Source organism: Cervus canadensis, chromosome 18, assembly GCF_019320065.1.
Source record: "Cervus canadensis isolate Bull #8, Minnesota chromosome 18, ASM1932006v1, whole genome shotgun sequence".
NCBI classification, from domain to species: Eukaryota; Metazoa; Chordata; class Mammalia; order Artiodactyla; family Cervidae; genus Cervus; species Cervus canadensis.
The window spans coordinates 57,665,194-57,683,051 of record NC_057403.1 but is presented as its reverse complement, the minus strand read 5'-3'; the positions used below and the strand labels follow the sequence as shown (position 1 = coordinate 57,683,051).

The following is a 17,858-nucleotide window of genomic DNA, read 5'->3' as shown; positions in this document are numbered from 1 at the left end:
CACGCAGGCGCGGGTGCCCACGCTTCCGGGAGCTCACTTCCTCCACTGTCTCCTAGCAACGGCTGGAAGCGTTGTTGACATCCCGGGCAGCGGTGGCGCAGGTCTGAGCCCAGAGTCTCGCCGCCCATAAGATGGTAAATCCAGGGTCACTGTCAACAACCCGCCCGCCAAGGGTGCCGACAGGCAGGGTCCCTTCGCTGCCCAGTTCTCGGGGCCGTGAGGAAGGCTGAGAGCTCCAGAAGCTTCTTGGAGGGGCGACACGGAGACGCTGGAGGGACCAGAGGGGGCGACCGTGGAGGAAGGGAAGATGTGTAGATGGGGGAAGCTTTCTTGGGGAATAGATATCTAGGGCTGTCTTCTGGGGGTAATACTTGAGGAGGAAGAATATCGAGAAAGAGATATGGAAGGGATGAAAGATCCTGAGGGGAATGAGAAATCTCCTCGACAGCGAGGGAAGTTTGAAAGGGGAAGAGGCACCATGGAGGAGAGAAAAATCACCCTGAGAGGAAAGAAAGACATGGGACAGGGAGCTCAAGGGAATGGAGAAGTGGGAGAAGGAGGAGCTATTGAGAGAGAAGAAAGAAAATTAAAGAGAAAAGAGGAAGTAGGGATGGGAGAAGAGAGGCGAAGAAAAGGAAAATGGAGAAGGAGGAAAGGTCGAAAAAGAACAAACCGAAAGCGTTTTTTGGTGTGTGTGTGTGTGTGTTTTGTTTTATTTTTAAGGAATGAAAAGGTTTTGGCGATGGGAATTAAGAGACTGTATCAGGAGGGCTCAGAAATCACGAAAGGAAAAAACACCTGGAAAATAGAGGGACAGGGTGGGACAAGCAGGGAGAGAAGAGTAAAACAGAAAATGATAAAGAGGTCAGCGGATGTAAGGAGTTGTGGACGCTGTCCTATAGATGGCACAAAAAAAGTAGTTATTTAATCCCCTGGTCAGGTATTATGCTTTAGAGCTGCTGCTGCTGCTGCTGCTAAGTCGCTTCAGTCGTGTCCGCCTCTGATGCTTTCGTGGAGTGTTTCCCAAAGAGAGATGCAAACATGAGTTGCTACTTTAAAGTGGCTCAGAAATACCAAAAACCACAGTGTGAATCACATCAGAAAAAGTTATTCCTCTTTCATTTTTTTCAGTCTCCAGGAGAGACTTTCTGGCACTTTTAGGTCCTTTTAATGCCACTATCATCTACCCTCAAGTAGTTTTGATTTTTCACCTGAAGTGCAAACCTCAGGCTCATAATTTTCATTGGAGTAGAATTTAATAATATGTTCTCTCTTTTTTTATGGTTATTTCTGCCTGTGACAAATGATACAGGCTTTGCATTTGTGGTAGTGATGTATAGTTTCCTTTTAAAATGCATTCATTTAAACTTTTAGCAGTGAGATAATTCTAAAAATGTGCTGGGTGAATAATATAGATGGTATTTATAATGGCAGAAATTGAAAACCTGGTACACGAAATGCCTGAAATTTAGGAAACACCTGCTATAGTGGTGGAAAGAGGAAAAAAGTGCTCCTGCCTACATTAGGGTCAAAAGAAAACTCTTTTGACAAAAGTTACATAATGTTCACCCATACAATGTTGGAAAGAAAATTATTTTATAAACCCTCATCAGAAGACTCTGCAGAATACTGTTTGAATTCAGAATATCCAGGGATTACTCTGTTATGAAAAATATGCAGGCTAGAAAATATTATTCTTAATTTTAGCGTTTGTAGAAGGAAAGAAACTTGTACAATATAGTCTATGCATAAGATTCAGAAAGCTAAATTTAAAACCCAATAATGGGATTATAACATTCATGGTTGAGCATTCGGCTTGCCCTGAGATCCAGGCTGTAGTTACCAATAGAATCTTGGGATACATTGTTTTCACAGAATATTTTTAATTTAATCATCTGAACTCCCAGTTAGATGACATTTACAACTGAGAATATGATTTCTTATTAAATGATGCTTTTAGAAGGAAGGAGGTAGTAATATAGCTCTATAAATATTTTTTAATCTATAATGTAGAAATGGAATTTTTCGTATGAATACAGAAAGATCAATGAATGAAAGATGACCAGGAGCAGATTTCTATTCAACATAATACTTTTCCAGTGAATAGAGACAGATAAAAATGAAGTGAGCTCTTGTGAGGCAAGATTTCTGTCTCAGCAAAAGTCCAGGGCAAGATATTTTTCAGGGTTGTATGTAGAGAGTCTTATGTAAGTTTGCCTATGGGTCTTGACAGTTTCAAAGCTCTCTTCCAAAAGCTGAGATTTAGCATCCAATACCTTAGTTTAAGAAGACAAAGGAGTAGGGATCTTTCTAAACATTACTCTCTTTAGGACTGGGGTCACCATGAAGACTCTGGTTAATTTTTTTTCCTGATCTCTTCCAGGCAGAGGTGGAGGAAACCCTAAAGAGGATCCAGAGCCACAAAGGGGTTATAGGAACGATGGTTGTAAATGCAGAAGGTAAATACATCATAGGCTGCCTTCTTGACACGCAGAAGCAGACCAAGAGCATTTTTGTTGTATGACGTCTTAGCCAAACATCTTGGAATTTTAAATCAAAAGTATATTTTACATATTTTAGCTGTATCATTTACTTATCAAACATCTATTGAGTGTCTATTAATTACATGCCAAACACTCTGCTAAGAGGTAGGGAAATAAAATTTTTAATGTATATATATTCCTAAGAAGTGCTGTACATTGCCTAATTTTTAAAGCTTTGGTAAACTCTCTTCTAACATTTCAGGAGGAGCTATAAAACTATTACAATGAAGATAAGAATACCATTGTTGGCAGTTTGCTTTCATTTTGAAATTGTAAAGCGTACACAGTTTCAATCTTCATTTGAAAAGAAATTGTTCCTTTGCCATAGTTCATGAAATCTTTGAGAATTGATTTTAATGTAATTTATAGTATAGTCTTCATGGTTATAGTTTCAGAAGGGCAATACGTTTCCACCTATGAAATCTGTAGACTTATACCAGAAGCTTGCCTATTAACAGTCTGCAGAGCCTTCTCTCAGGCACATTGCTCCATGCTCAGCCATGGTGGCAGCCTCCTAAAGGCTTCTGCTGGCTTCATTGCTGATTCAGGCATCTGTAAGGGCGAGAGGTGCCACAGATCCCAGAGCGTTAGTTGAAACAAGAGTAGCTACTTCACATAATTCATGGTATAACCATGGAATTGGCACACTGCCAGCTCAGTGCTTGGCAACGGACTCTCACAGCTAATCATTATGATGGAGCAAATACATCAATAAATATTTATTGAGCAACTACCCACTGAAAGTCTGTTTAAGCTCTGAACTTCAATCCCTTATTATTAAAAACGGAAAATAACCTACTTTACTGATGATTGTGACAACTAAGTGAAATAATAATTGTCAAGGGCCTGGCACAATATCCGATACTTAACAGAATCGTAATGAAGTAGTTCTGTGAATGTGGAAATTTTTAATTTATTTGTACAGATAAAATATTTGATGTGTTTTACAAAATAATAAAATTTTAAAATGCCCAGTGTCAAGCGAATGTCAAGTAACAAATTGGCCCAGCTTGAGTGATCAGGAGGGAGAGGTTTTAACTTCAGCCTACAGGTAAATCAAGAGCTATGCCTAATATTTCCAGGAGGGAGTCCAGTCTGAGTGCATTGTTCTGGTTGAACTGATTTTAGTCCCAGGCATTTGCATATGCTCCGTCACAGGACCTAAGATGGATTATTTGGAGGACTTCACAGAGAGGCTGTATTTGTTTTCTTTGGCTGCCATAACAAAACACCACATACTTAGTGGCTTAAAAAGATTAGAAAAGTTTATTTTCTCTCAGTTCTGGAAGGCTAGAAGTTGAAATCAAGGTGTCAGTGGTCCAGGCTTTCTTCAAAGAAGCATCATTCCTTGCCTCTCTCCCAGCTTCTGGTGAGTTCCAGCAATCCTTGCTGTGTTTGCCTGAGGACGCATCACTCCCACCTCTGCCTCCATCATCGTGTGCATTTTCCTCTTTGTGCTGTTTTCTCTTCTTATAAGGACCCCAGTCATTGGGTTAGTCCCACACTGATCTAGTATGACCTCACATCTTCAAAGACCCTATTTACATATAAGATCACATTCTAAGGTTTAGGGGAGGCTTGAATTTTGGAGCGGACTCTATTCAACCCACCTGGTGGCTCAGACAGTAAAGAATCTGCCTGCGACGCAGAGGACCTGGGTTCGATCCCTGGTTCAGGAAAATCCCCTGGAGAAGGGAATGGCCACCTACTCCAGTATTCTTGCCTGGAAAATTCCATTGACAGAGGAGCCTAGTGGGCTACAATCCACGGGGTCGCAAAGAGTCAGATACAACTTAGCGACTAACTCCAGTACGTTCATTCACCAATCCTGACACCCAGGACAATGTGTCTAATGGCAGACTTAGTCTAAAGTTCATAATCCTGGCAATATGCTTTAAATGTCTGAAAAATATCCTACCTTTTCATCTGTAATTCCACTCCTGGGACTTTATTTAATGAGTAATGAAGAAAAGATTTAGGTGCAAAGGATCTCACAGAGGCATCATGTATAAGAGCCATAAAGCGAAAGTCACTCAGTCGTGTCCGACTCTTTGCAACCCCATGGACTATACAGTCCATGGAATTCTCTAGGCCAGAATACTGGAATGGGTACCCTTCCCCTTCTCCAGCAGATCTTCCCAGCCCAGGGATCAAACCCAGTTCTCCCGCAATAAATACACAGACAAATAAGTAAATAAATCTCTCCCAACAGTGGGGAAATTTTTGAATTAATTATGTAATATTTACTCAATGAACCATTGCTCTATTTAAAATGTTGAAGAATATTTAGAGTCATGAAAAACTACTCACAATATTAGATGGAAAAAAAGCAGGAAACGAAGCAGTAACCAGTATTTTTAAATCCTGAATACAGCCAGGCACACATACACACTGAAATATGGAAGAAAAGGCAGGGATGTGTTACGGTGATTATCTCTTGAGCAGTTGAATTAAAAATGACTTTTATTTTCCTTAGGTCTCTCAATTAACACTTTTTTCATCCAAGAGTAACACAATATTATTTTTCATACTCATTAACTTCTAATTAACCTCTACTAGGAAAAGGTTGTGTTAAGGTTCAGGGCACTTTTCTGAAAGCCAAATTAACCTTTTCCCAAAAAATATAAATGAGGGGCTTATTTTTACGGTCAGATTATTAACAACTAGAGTGTATGACAAGGATGTTTATTAATAGCATATAGTATAAGTTGTGTGACTAGAATGAAATGAAATACTCCATCTCAACAGGCTTCTCAGGTTTAAATGAATGTGCCATTTATTACAATGTAGCTTTGCAGCATTCAGAAGTCCCATGAAATTTAACACTGTAAATATTTAACTAAACTGCTGTTTGTGTGTTCTTATTCTCTACCAATGGTTTTAGTTGATTAATTCCAGGCAAATCATTTTAACAGTTTTTTAGGTTTTTAATTGTGGTGAGGTAAGCCTTCTACCATGTTTTTACATTTAAATCTCATCCTCTGCCACGTTCGATAGAGTCCTTTGGTTTCACTATTTGAAACATAGACTTATCCATGACAATGAAGTGAGCTTATCAGTTTAACCCAGTGCTGAGGGGTGTAGGTTTTTGTTAGATTCTTTGTTAACATTGGTTTCCCATTTATAAAATAATTCATTGTTTACAATATTACAGTCCTGATCACTGAACTAGATACTGGTGAACATGCATATTTGTTTCCCAGACAGTCATATCCGTTGTATATTCTTATGTATATAAGCCTGATTTCTGCAGGCTCTTAATTTTGAATATTCTTGACATTTCTAACAACCCATCATTTGAGTTTCATTAGATTTTATCCAGCCATCCAGCCATTTCCTTTTATTTTTGAAATATAATCTAGCAACCAAAATACAAGTGTACAGTTGAAGAGTACCACCTTACTGGGATATAAAGAGTCATATTTTTAAAGCAGTATCATAAATTCAGAAATATTGAATTTATAGCCTTTGTTCTAGAAGTTACATTTTAGGAATTTATCCTACACACATGTGTATACAAATGTGAAATGGCATCCACACAGACATATTCTGTCGCCTTGTTCATAAAAGGCAAAGGTTGGGAACAGCCCAAATGCTTGTCAGGAAGATATATTAGTTATGCTCATGACAAAGCATCCATTCAACAGTCGCATTATACAGCCATTAACAGGAATGCCCTAGCCTTATGTGGACTGAATGCAACAACTTCCCAAGTGTATCAAATGGAAGAAGTTAAGGTACAGAATAGAGAATGATACAGTTAAAGAATACAAGCATGAACATACTTGAATAGACTTGGACTATCTCTGCAAGGATACCAAAGAAACTCAGAGCAGTGGTTACCTCTCAGAAGGAGAAGTGGGTGCATTTTATACCATGTGCTAAAATTACTTCCTAATAAATTGTTTTTTAATTAACCTCACATGGTCCCAAGCAAGAACTCAATAAACATTTGTTGATTGATTTTTTTTCCCCAAGGGTCCACAGTGATATGAAGAACTCCAAGAGTTTCCACGGTGCACACTTATTATTCAGGAAGGCTAGGTCTATTATTTATTGACTTGAATCATGAATAGACTGACTAAGTAGGCCCGAGCATCTGATTCATAATCTTGTCATCTGCACTTTAAATAATTTATTCTGCTTGTATTTCTTTTTTGACACTGAGCAATGCAGACTTTGTAGGTAGTCACTGTTCATGATGCAAAATAAAACTGTTTGGTCAAAAAGCGCTTTTCAAAGGTTGAGTGCTTGCTCCACTTCCAGCTTCCTGCTTGGTGAAGACGCACACGTTGTAATGGTTCCCCGGGTGAGAAAGACAGAACTTCTCCAGACTTCCGGAGAGAAAGTGGCCAGCAAACAATAATACAGAAATTAACAAGTTTTCTATGGAACCTTATTTGCTGGAAAAGTTTTCCTTATAAATATCCTCCTCCTCATCTTTTTTGGCAAGACCTACTCTGGAGAGAATGGATTTCTTAAAGGGAAAGGAAATTAGTCTGTTTCAAAGTCAGAGTCGAGGTTCTCAAAGATTTTCTTGAAACATACACAAACTCCCAAGTTAGAAGCACTTGGACCAGTTTCTGGAGCTACATTCTCTGAGGGAAAAAAGCCAAGAGAGCCGTGTTAGCCATTTTTATTGATGGGCCTTCATTCGGGTTCCTGAGGAACTTGACAGCGATCCCAGATTCACCTTCATATGCCCCCCGAAATTCAAGGCACATTTGCAAATCAAATCCCTGGAACTCTCTGGCTTATCTGGTAGTTTTCAAAATAATATGAAGGTTGGCTCTGATTAGATACAATATATGTAAAATACCTAGCACAGCACCTGTTCCATAATAAGCATGGCGTGACCTGAATAGAGGCTGGATTGATTTGGACGGAATTAAATTACACTCGCATATTCGTCTGGCTAGGTTTTTTTCAGCTAAATTAATAGCTTCTGTTTTACACTCATAATGAAACAATAGAGCACACAAGTAGCCAAATTTAATCACGCTTAAACCAAGAATAAGTGCAAACCAGGGAATCCCCTGCCAAACTACAGCATCTTTGTTGCTGTGTTTTCTAGCATAAAAATTAAGGTTTGCAAAATACTGTATGAAGAAGTTATGAAAACCCCTTTTGATATACTCTCTAGCATGTGCAGATACCCCCCTTCTATCTCTGGTCTCGGGAAACTAGCACCATGTCACAAGTGGACTTTTCACAGCTTTTCACAGTGAACTCACTGTAGACAGGGTGCTTCAGTTCACTTCAGTTCAGTCACTCAGTCGTGTCCGACTCTTTGCAACCCCATGAATCGCAGCACACCAGGCCTCCCTGTCCATCACCAACTCCCGGAGTCTACCCAAACCCATGCCCATTGAGTTGGTGATGCCATCCAGCCATCTCATCCTATGTCGTCCCCTTCTCCTCCTGCCCCCAATCCCTCCCAGCATCAGGGTCTTTTCCAGTGAGTCAACTTTGCGCATGAGGTGGCCAGAGTATTGGAGTTTCAGCTTCAGCATCAGTCCTTCCAGTGAACACCCAGGACTGATCTCCTTTAGGATGGACTGGTTGGATCTCCTTGCAGTCCAAGGGACACTCAAGAGTCGCTTAGGAGAATGCATTTCATATAGAAACATGTTAAGTTACTACTGAAATAATCAATTAACAACTTCCAAAAGATTTGTGTACAGAAGTGTTCATCACCATTAGGTACGAAAACAAAAACACACAACCTAACAATCCAATAGTAGGAGGTTGATTATATTATGATATATCCAAAGAATAGTAAAGTCTACAGCCACTAAAAATAATGTCGATGGCACCATCAACAAGGGAAACTTGTATGCTGCCCTTTGAGTGAAGAAAAAAGCAACAGTCAAATCTACTATTATCATTTGATCCAACTAAATTTTAAAACCCATGTGGAGGCAGAAAGATTGGAAGGAAATAAAGTAAAATTGTTCCAGTGAGTAATATGAGTCATCATTTTTTTCTTCCTTTTTAAAATTACCAGTATTTTCCAGTAGTTCTATGATGCACATATAACTTTTATAAAATGAAAAAAAAATGTTTAACCCATAATTAAATCTCACACTAGGCATCCCCATCCGAACGACCTTGGACAACTCAACAACAGTTCAGTACGCAGGTCTCCTTCATCAGCTGACCATGAAAGCCAAGAGCACCGTCCGTGACATTGACCCTCAGAACGACCTAACTTTTCTTAGGATCAGATCCAAGAAACATGAAATCATGGTAGCTCCAGGTAATCTGGCACATTTCATTTCACACTTCAGGCATCTTTCTACTTTAATGGATAAAGTCTTTCTGTCTCAAAGGATGGCGATTGTGGGTTTTAGCATGCAATATGACCCATCATGTTCCTCAGTTATAAAATGAAGAAGTTTGAATCTGAAAATTCCTTGAAATTAGGAAGTTGGATTTTGCCCATTTGTACCTGTTAGTCAAATGTTTAGGAGGTGTAGGTTTCCTGTTATGTGAACTTAGCACACGGGCTTCCTGAAGAGTGGGAGAAATGTCTCCTGTCCAGGGAATAAAGCAGAGGGTGGTCTTTCGGGTCTCAAACCTTCCCTGGGGTGGAGCCCATTCACGGGGGCCACCAAAAGCCAGCTGTCACAGAAATACTTCTTTCCTCGAAGGAGGTGCATTCACAATGTTAGTGGATGTCAGTGTAAAACAGGACTCAATGTTCCTAAATCTAATCTAGAGTAAACTTCTCTATAATGCAGCTGTAAAATCAGAGTCACCCACAAACTAAAGCTTTACCTGCACCTGTGTTCTCACACAAACTGCACATTAGAATCACTTGGAGAACTTTTTAAAAATTTTTACCAATACCTGGAACTCCACCTGAAACCAATAGAATCTCTGGGGCTGGGCCCCAGGTAATGGTATTTTTTCTTTTTTTTTTCTTTTTTTTTAAGCTCAACAGGTGATTTTGTTGTGCAGCCAGGCTGGCAAGCCACTGGTCTACACAAGGTCCAAGCAATGTGCTGAAGAGAAAAGCAGATGAGCTGAAGCATTCATTTATTAAATTTAATTTTTAGGGTAGCCTACTCTTGCCTGGAAAATTCCGTGGATGGAGGAGCCTGGTAGGCTACAGTCCATGGGGTCGCAAAGAGCTGGACACAGCTGAGTGACTTCACTTTCTTTCTTTCTATAGTTCCTTTCAGAGAAGGAAATGGAAACCCACTCCAGTACTCTTGCCTGGAGAGTCCCATGGATGGAGGGGCCTGGTGGGCTACAGTCTATGTAGAGTCTATGTAGAGTCGGACACGCCTAAGCAACTAACACACACACAACACAGAAGGTGGGCTCCCCTGGTGGCTCAGTGTAAGGAATACCCCTGCCAGTGCAGGAGACGCAGGTTTGATCCCTGGGCCAGGAAGATGCCTTGGAGGAGGAAATGGCAACCCACTCCAGCATTCTTGCCTGGGAAAACCCATGGACAGAGGAGACTGGTGGGTTACAGCCCATGGGGTAACAGAGAGTCAAACACGACTTAGTGACTAAACAACAACAAGTTTTTAGGGTGGATTAACCTTGTCCATCTCTCTCCACAGATAAGGAATATCTTCTGATCGTCATTCAGAATCCGTGTGAATAGACCTGCAACAGCCAACATCTTCTGTCCTGTGATGCTGGGCCGAAAACACTTCACTCTTTAAAGATTCCTGAGATTATAATCCAATCTAAGTGTTCCTTTGGACAGTCCTTTCTATTTTTACATTTAAACTCTTTATGTGTCTCATTTAGTCCCTTTTGAATGTATTGTAAATTTGTGATTTAACTATATAATAAATCAGTTTCTGAAAGAAACAGTAGTAAAGCTTAATAAAACTAAAAGCTGGTTCTTTGAGAAGATAAACAAAATTGATAAACCTTTAGCCAGACTCATCAACAAAAAGAGAAGAATCAAATCAACAAAATTAGAAACGAAAAAGGAGAGGTTACAACAGACAATGCAGAAATACAAAGGATTATAAGAGACTATCATGAACAACTATATGGCAATAAAATGGATAACCTGGAAGAAATGGACATATTCTTAGGAAAGTTCAATATTCTAAGACTGAACCAGGAAGAAATAGAAATTATGAGCAATCCAATTACAAGCACTGAAATTGAAGCTGTGATCAAAAATCTCCCAAAAAACAAAAGCCCAGGACCAGACGGCTTCACAGGAGAATTCTATCAAACGTTTAGAGAAGAGCTAATGCCTATCTGTCTAAAACTCTTCAAAAAATTTTAAAGGAGCACTTCCAAGTTGATTCTATGAGGCCACCATCACCCTGATACCAAAACCAGTCAAAGACAACACACAAAAAAGAAAACTACAGGCCAATATCACTGATGAACATAGATGCAAACCTCCTCGACAAAATTTTAGCAAACAGAATTCAGCAACACATCAAAAATCTCATACACCATGATCAAGTTGGGTGTTTATTCCAGGGATGCAAGTATTCTTCAATATATGCAAATCAATCATTATGATACACCATATTAACAAATTGAAAGATAAAAACCATATGATAATCTCAATAGCTGCAGAAAGAGACTTTGACAAAATTCAGCACCCATTTATGATTCAAACTCTAAAAAATAGGCATAGAAGGAGTCTACCTCAACATAGTAAAGGCCATATATGATAAGCCTATAGCAAACATTATTCTCAATGGTGAAAAACTGAAAGCATTCCCCCTAAGATTGGGAAAAAGACAAGGGTGTCCACTTTCACCACTGTTATTCAACATAGTTTTGGGAGTCATAGCTATGGCAATCAGAGAAGAAAAAGAAAAGTAATCCAGATCAGAAAAGAAGTAAAGCTCTCACTGTTTGCAGATGACATGATACTGTACATAGAAAACCCTAAAGATAGTATCAGAAAATTACTAGAGCTCATCAGTGAATTTAGCAAAGTTGCAGGACATAGAAATCACTTGTATTTCTATATACTAACAATGAAAACTCAAGAGAAATTAAGGAATCAATCCCATTCACCACTGCAACAAAAAGAATAAAAGATCTAGGAATAAACTTACCTAAGGAGACAAAAGAACTGTACATAGAAAATTATAAGACACTGATGAAAGAAATCAAAGATGACATGAACAGATGGAGAGATATTCCATGTTCCTGGATAGGAAGACTCAATATTGTGAAAATGACTATACTACCAAATGCAATCTACAGATTCAATGCAATCCCTGTCAAATTACCAATGACATTTCTCACAGAACTAGAAAAAAAAAAAAATCCACAATTCATATGGAAACGCAAAAGACCCCGAATAGTGAAAGCAGTCTTGAGAAAGAAGAATGGAGCTGGAGGAATCAACCTTCCTGACTTCAGATTACACTACAAAGCTACAGTCATCAAGACAGTATGGTACTGGCACAAAAACAGAATTCTAGACCAATGGAACAAGATAGAAAGACCAGAAATAAATCCATGCACCTATGGGTGCCTTATTTTTGACAAAGGAGGCAAGAATATACAATGGGGCAAAGACAGCCTCTTTAATAAATGGTGCTGGGAAAACTTGACAGCTACATGTAAAAAAATGAAATTAGAACACTTCTTAACACCATACACTAAGATAAAATGGATTAAAGGCCTAAATGTAAGACCAGAAACTATACAACTCTTAGATGAAAACATAGGCAGAACACATGACATAAAGCAAGATCCTCTATGATCCACCTCCTAGTGTAATGGAAATAAAAACAAAAGTAAACAAGTGGGACCTGATTAAACTTAAAAAGCTTTTGCACAGCAAAGGAAACTATAAGCACAGTGAAAAGACAACTCTCAGAATGGGAGAAAATAATAGCTAATGAAACAACTGACAAAGGATTAATTTCCAAAATATACAAGCAACTCATACAACTCAATACCAGAAAAACAACCCAATCAAAAAGTGGGGGAAAGACCCAAACAGTTATTTCTCCAAAGAAGACATACTGATGGCTAACAAACACATGAAAAGATGCTCAGCATCACTCATTATTAGAAAAATGCAATCAAAACTACAATGAGATATCACCCCACACCAGTCAGAATGGCCATCATCAAAAAGCCTACAAACAATAAATGCTGGAGAGGGTGTGGAGAAAAGGGAATGCTCTTGCACTGTTGGTGGGAATGTAAATTGATACAGCCACTATGGAAGACAGTATGGAGATTCCTTAAAAAACTAGGAATAAAACCACCATATAACCCAGCAATCCCACTCCTAGGCATATACCCTGAGGAAACCAAAATTGAAAAAGACACATGTATCCCATTGTTCATTGCATCACTATTTAAAATAACTAGAAAATGGAAGCAGCCTAGATGTCCATCGACAGATGAATGGATAAAGGAGTTGTGGTACATATACACAATGGAATATTACTCAGTCATAAAAAGGAATGCATTTGAGTCAGTTCTGATGAAGTGGATGAACCTAGAACCTATTACACAGAGTGAAGTAAGTCAGAAAGAGAAAAATATTGTATTCTAACACATATACAGAATCCAGAAAAATGGTACTGAAGAATTTATTTACAGGGAAGCAATGGAGAAACAGACATAGAGAATAGACTTATGGACATGGGGAGAGGGAGGAGAGGGTGAGATGTGTGGAAAGAGTAACATGGAAACTTACATTGCCATATGTAAAATAGATAGCCAACGGGAATTTGCTGTATGGCTCAGGAAACTCAAACAGGGGCTCTGTATCAACCTAGAGGGGTGGGAGGGGGCGGGAGATGGGAGGGAGGTTCAAAGGCGAGGGAACATATGTATACCTGTGGCTGATTCATGTTGAGATTTGACAGAAAACAACAAAATTCTGTAAAGCTATTATCATTTAATTAAAAATTAAAAAAAAATTTTTACTGATACCTGGAACTCCACCCCAGACCAATGAAGTCAGAATCTCTGGGGCTGGGCCCCGGGTAATGGTTTTTTTTTTTTTTTTTGAAAGCTCAACAGGTGATTCTGATGTGCAATCAGGCTGGCAAACCACTGGTCTACACAAGGTCCAAGTGATGTGCTGAAGAGAAAAGCAGATGAGCTGAAGTATTCACTTATTAAATTTAATTTTTAGGGTAGCCTAACACGTAAGGTGGGCTCCCCTGGTGGCTCAGTGTAAGGAATACCCCTGCCAGTGCAGGAGATGCAGGTTCGATCCCTGGGCCAGGAAGATGCCTTGGAGGAGGAAATGGCAGCCCACTCCAGTCTTCTTGCCTGGGAAAACCCATGGACAGAGGAGACTAGTGGGTTACAGCCCATGGGGTTACAGAGAGTCAACACGACTTAGTGACTAAACAACAAATTTTTAGGGTGGATTAACCTTGTCCATCTCTCTCCACAGATAAGGAATATCTTCTGATCGTCATTCAGAATCCGTGTGAATAGACCTGCAACAGCCAAATTCTGTCTTGTGATGCTGGGCCGAAAACACTTCACTCTTTAAAGATTCCTGAGATTATAATCCAATCTAAGTGTTCCTTTGGACAGTCCTTTCTATTTTTACATTTAAACTCTTTATGTGTCTCATTTAGTCCCTTTTGAATGCATTGTAAATTTGTGATTTCACTATGTAATAAATCAGTTCTGGTAGTTATGTCACCCTTTTTTTTTTTTCTTTTATTGAATTGGCAAAGATGTTTGTTCAGGGTTTTCCGTAAGATGTCATAGAAAAACCGAATGAACTTTCTGGCCATACCCAAAACTGAAGCATTCTGGTGATAAGGCAGACGTCCTTGTGACCGTTCTTTTAGTCTAGAAGCAAATATTCAACCACCTGAATATTCTTCGGAAGGACTGATGTTGAAGCTGAAACTCCAAAACTTTGGCCACCTGATGCAAAGAACTGACTCATTTGAAAAGACCCTGATGCTGGGAAAGATTGAGGGCAAGAGAAGAAGGGGATGACAGAGGATGAGATAGTTGGATGGCATCACCGACTCAATGGACATGAGCTTGAGTAAGCTCCAGGAGTTGGTGATGGACAGGGAGGCCTGCTGTGCTGCAGTCCACAGGGTCACAAGGAGTCGGACAGGACTGAGCGACTGAACTGAACTGAACGGCCACCAAGCATCAAAATAGAAGTGTGATTTTGCCCATTTCGCGGACATGCCCAGGAGATTCAGCAGAGTCCCATGGGTTGGGGGGGACGCAGGGTGTCCCAGCTCTGAAGGAGGGTTAAGTGCCTTCCCAGGTTAACAAGGAAAGAGGTCAGGAGCATGGTCCTCGGCTGGATCAGCACCGCCACCTGCAACACTCCTCAGGCTTGTCCCTCCATCACACGAGCCTGAGCAGACCAGGAGCTGGTTCTGAGCAAGGACACCCAAGTCTAAGGCTGCCTGGATAGCTCTGGAAGGGTCTTTGGGGGGGGTTTTTTGACAATTTTTAAAGTATTGAATTTGTCACAACGTTGCTTCTGTTTTATGGTTTTGTTTTGTGGCCCTGAGGCATGTCAGATCTTAGCTCCTCAACCAGGGATCAAACCTGCACCCCCTGCACTGGGAGGCGAAGTCTTAACCACTGGGCCACCAGGGAAGTCCCAGGAAGCTTTATTTCTTCTGAGTATTTCAAACACTCAGAAAACAACAACGATGATAGAAAAAAAAAAAAAAAAAAAACACTTTCCATGACCCACAGAGCATAGATGTTAACCTTTTTTGTCATATTTGCCTTATATCCTTTTTTTCCCAAATAGTTGTTTTATTTTGAGGTCACTAAGAGTTCACATGAAATTGTAAGAAATAACATAGATCCTAACGTAGGATTCTACCCAGTTTCCACCATGGCAACATCTTTCAAAACTATAGTGCAATACCATAACCAGGAAGTGGACCCCAATTCAGCCTAGCCATGGAGCATTTCCATAAACACCAGAGTGCCTCATGGTACCCTTTTGCAGCAAGCCCCCAAACCACTGGCACCCACCAATCTGTCCTCCATTTCTGTAATTCTGTCATGTCCAGAAGCTTGTTCGATAGATGGAATGACACAGGACGTAGCCTCTTGAGATTGACTTTTTTTTCACTCAGCATAGTTTTGTTGAGATTCATCCAAAAAATAAAGATTTCTGATTATTCACTTGAATTAAAAAGATTAAAACACAATGTATATATAATGTTATGGAGAGAAAGGAGTTGCTTTAAATAGGATTGTATTCCTTGCTGGCATGTTTCTTCCTCTTTTAAATAATATATGTACTGATCTGAATCCCTAAAAAATATTAACTGTTAAAATTTTAAAAACTAAATAGCATTATGGGTACAACTGCAGCCTGTCTCCCCCTCAAGGCCTCGGTTCTCTCCTTTCCCCGATGATTGCTTTCTTGTCTGTCTGTCAGCTTTTAAGATGTATCTAATTACTTATTTCGGCCCTCCTGGCCTGGCTGCTGCACACGCGGGCCTTCTCTAGCTGTGGGTGAGGGCTTCTCTCCATTGGTGGTGTGTGGATTTCTCACCACGGGGCTTCTCTCGAGAGAAGGTTCAGTAGGTGTGGCACATGGGCTTAGTTGCCTCCAGGCGTGTGAAATCTTCCCAGAGCGGGGACTGAATCTGTTTCCCCCGCATTGGCAGGCAAATTCGTAACCACCGAACCACCAAGGAAGCCCACCCAGAGGAGTCTTGTCGGATGCTCAAGTTACCTTGCACAGGGGTCCACAAGCACTTGCCCACAACTCCTCCAAGGCACACCAAGGGTGAGGGACAGCGCAGGACAAGTCTAGTTCCACCCTGCCACAGCGCCAGCTGGCATCCTGGGGGCTACCACGGCCCCACTCGAGCAGAATGTTAGTCGCTCAGTCGTGCCCGACTCTTTGCAACCCCATGGACTACAGCCCACCAGGCTCCTATGTCCATGGGATTTTCCAGGCAAGAGAACTGGAGTGGGTTGCCATTTCCTTCTCCAGGGGATCTTCCCAACCCAGGGGTCAAACCTGGGTCTCCTGAACTGCAGGCAGATTCTTTACCATCTGAGCTATGAGGGAAGCCCCCACTCAAGCAGACCATAGTGTAATCTGAGCAGAAAGCAAGGGCTGAGGCAAAGCCCTCAGGTGAAAGGGGTTTACTCAGTACATGAAGACAGGAGAGGAGGCAGGTCAAGGCTGAGAGAGACCATGGTGGCTGAAGCCAAACAGCTAAGTCTATCCGCACAACAGAAGTCTGCACCCCACTGCAGATCTCAGCGCCCCTGGAAAGCAAGACCAACATGCATATACTCTGAAAATGCTCTCCAGATATTTGCAGTGTGGCTCTAGGCTGAGAGCCGCTGCTGTTACTCAACAGTGGGTCCTACTAGGGTGGTGAGGAGAGGAACCCAAGACAACAGATAAATATTATACCGGTTCCAGCCTGAAAACAGCCCTGCAGTTCCCCCGCATCGTCCAGCCCACTGAGCCCTAGATTTACAAAGAGGTTGCTGACTCTGTCTCTGGAGAGAACAGAACAAATGAAGAAATGAGCTTAAATTACAGCAAAAGTGAGTTCTAACTAAAAGGGGGATGAATAAACACAGAAGAGACAGATTGCAGAATAGAGAACCTGTATACTATAGCACATATTTGACTTTCAAGCATTTCCCCCAACACTTTTTATTTTAAAAAATTTCAACATTGCAGAAGAAGAATCAACACCCACATAACTTTCACCACATTTACCCACTCAATATTTTACATTTCCTCATATCTCTCTCCATATAGTTCATATATAGACTATACGGGTATATTATATACCCATAGCCTTAATATCACATTTAAGAAATGTATTAATTGATATAACAATATTATCTAACACATGGTCATATTCAAATTTCCCCAGTGGTCCCCTCATGTCCTTTATAGCTAATTTTTTAATCCTGCATTCTATCAAGGGTAGCATGTTACATTGGGTGGTCATGTCTCTAGCTTTTCAGCTGTTTTCAGAACCCCGTTTTCTATTCTCCACTTCAAGGTGGTATCAAATTTGTACTTGTTCTCCCTTGAGTCCCCATGCCATCTGCTCCCCATCCCCCTTGAGCCCCTCCTGATTGGACCCAGGGGCCGCGTGTAAGAATAGACGAAATTCAGGCCTAGAGCAGGTCTTCATCACAGGTGACTGCTTCCCCTTCCTTCTGTCATGACTCAGAGACCAGACATACTACCATGGACCCAACCTCACCCTTCAACCCAAAGAGGTCTGGGTACCATAATAATACCCAGTGGTTCACGGGACACTTCTACCTGTGCTGACCATCTCCACCATAAAGAACATCTTGTGAGAAGCCGAGCAGCAAGGAGATGCACTATTGATGGAG

General features: G+C 40.7%; 1 protein-coding gene across 2 annotated transcripts; it reads left to right on the top strand.

Annotated features, from left to right (window-relative positions):
• On the top strand, positions 1 to 14,050 carry DYNLRB2 (dynein light chain roadblock-type 2). Of its 2 annotated transcripts, none has more exons than XM_043437769.1 (4): positions 1 to 134; positions 2,384 to 2,459; positions 8,635 to 8,802; positions 13,921 to 14,050. In XM_043437769.1, exons 1-4 carry the CDS (start codon positions 132 to 134, stop codon positions 13,962 to 13,964), a joined length of 291 nt encoding a protein of 96 aa, XP_043293704.1. In that variant the 5' UTR covers positions 1 to 131; the 3' UTR covers positions 13,965 to 14,050. The 2 variants fall into 2 exon arrangements, with proteins under 2 accessions (XP_043293704.1, XP_043293703.1); XM_043437768.1 differs by lacking the exon at positions 13,921 to 14,050 and adding an exon at positions 10,121 to 10,372.
• Positions 14,051 to 17,858: the final 3,808 nt, after the last annotated feature.

What these genes read in the sequence shown, in the direction of transcription:
- DYNLRB2 (XM_043437769.1), top strand. An exon ending in GATGGTTGTAAATGCAGAAG is followed by an intron (nt 2,460 to 8,634) that starts GTAAATACATCA and finishes ATCTCACACTAG; the next exon opens with GCATCCCCATCCGAACGACC. An exon ending in TGAAATCATGGTAGCTCCAG is followed by an intron (nt 8,803 to 13,920) that starts GTAATCTGGCAC and finishes CTCTCTCCACAG; the next exon opens with ATAAGGAATATCTTCTGATC.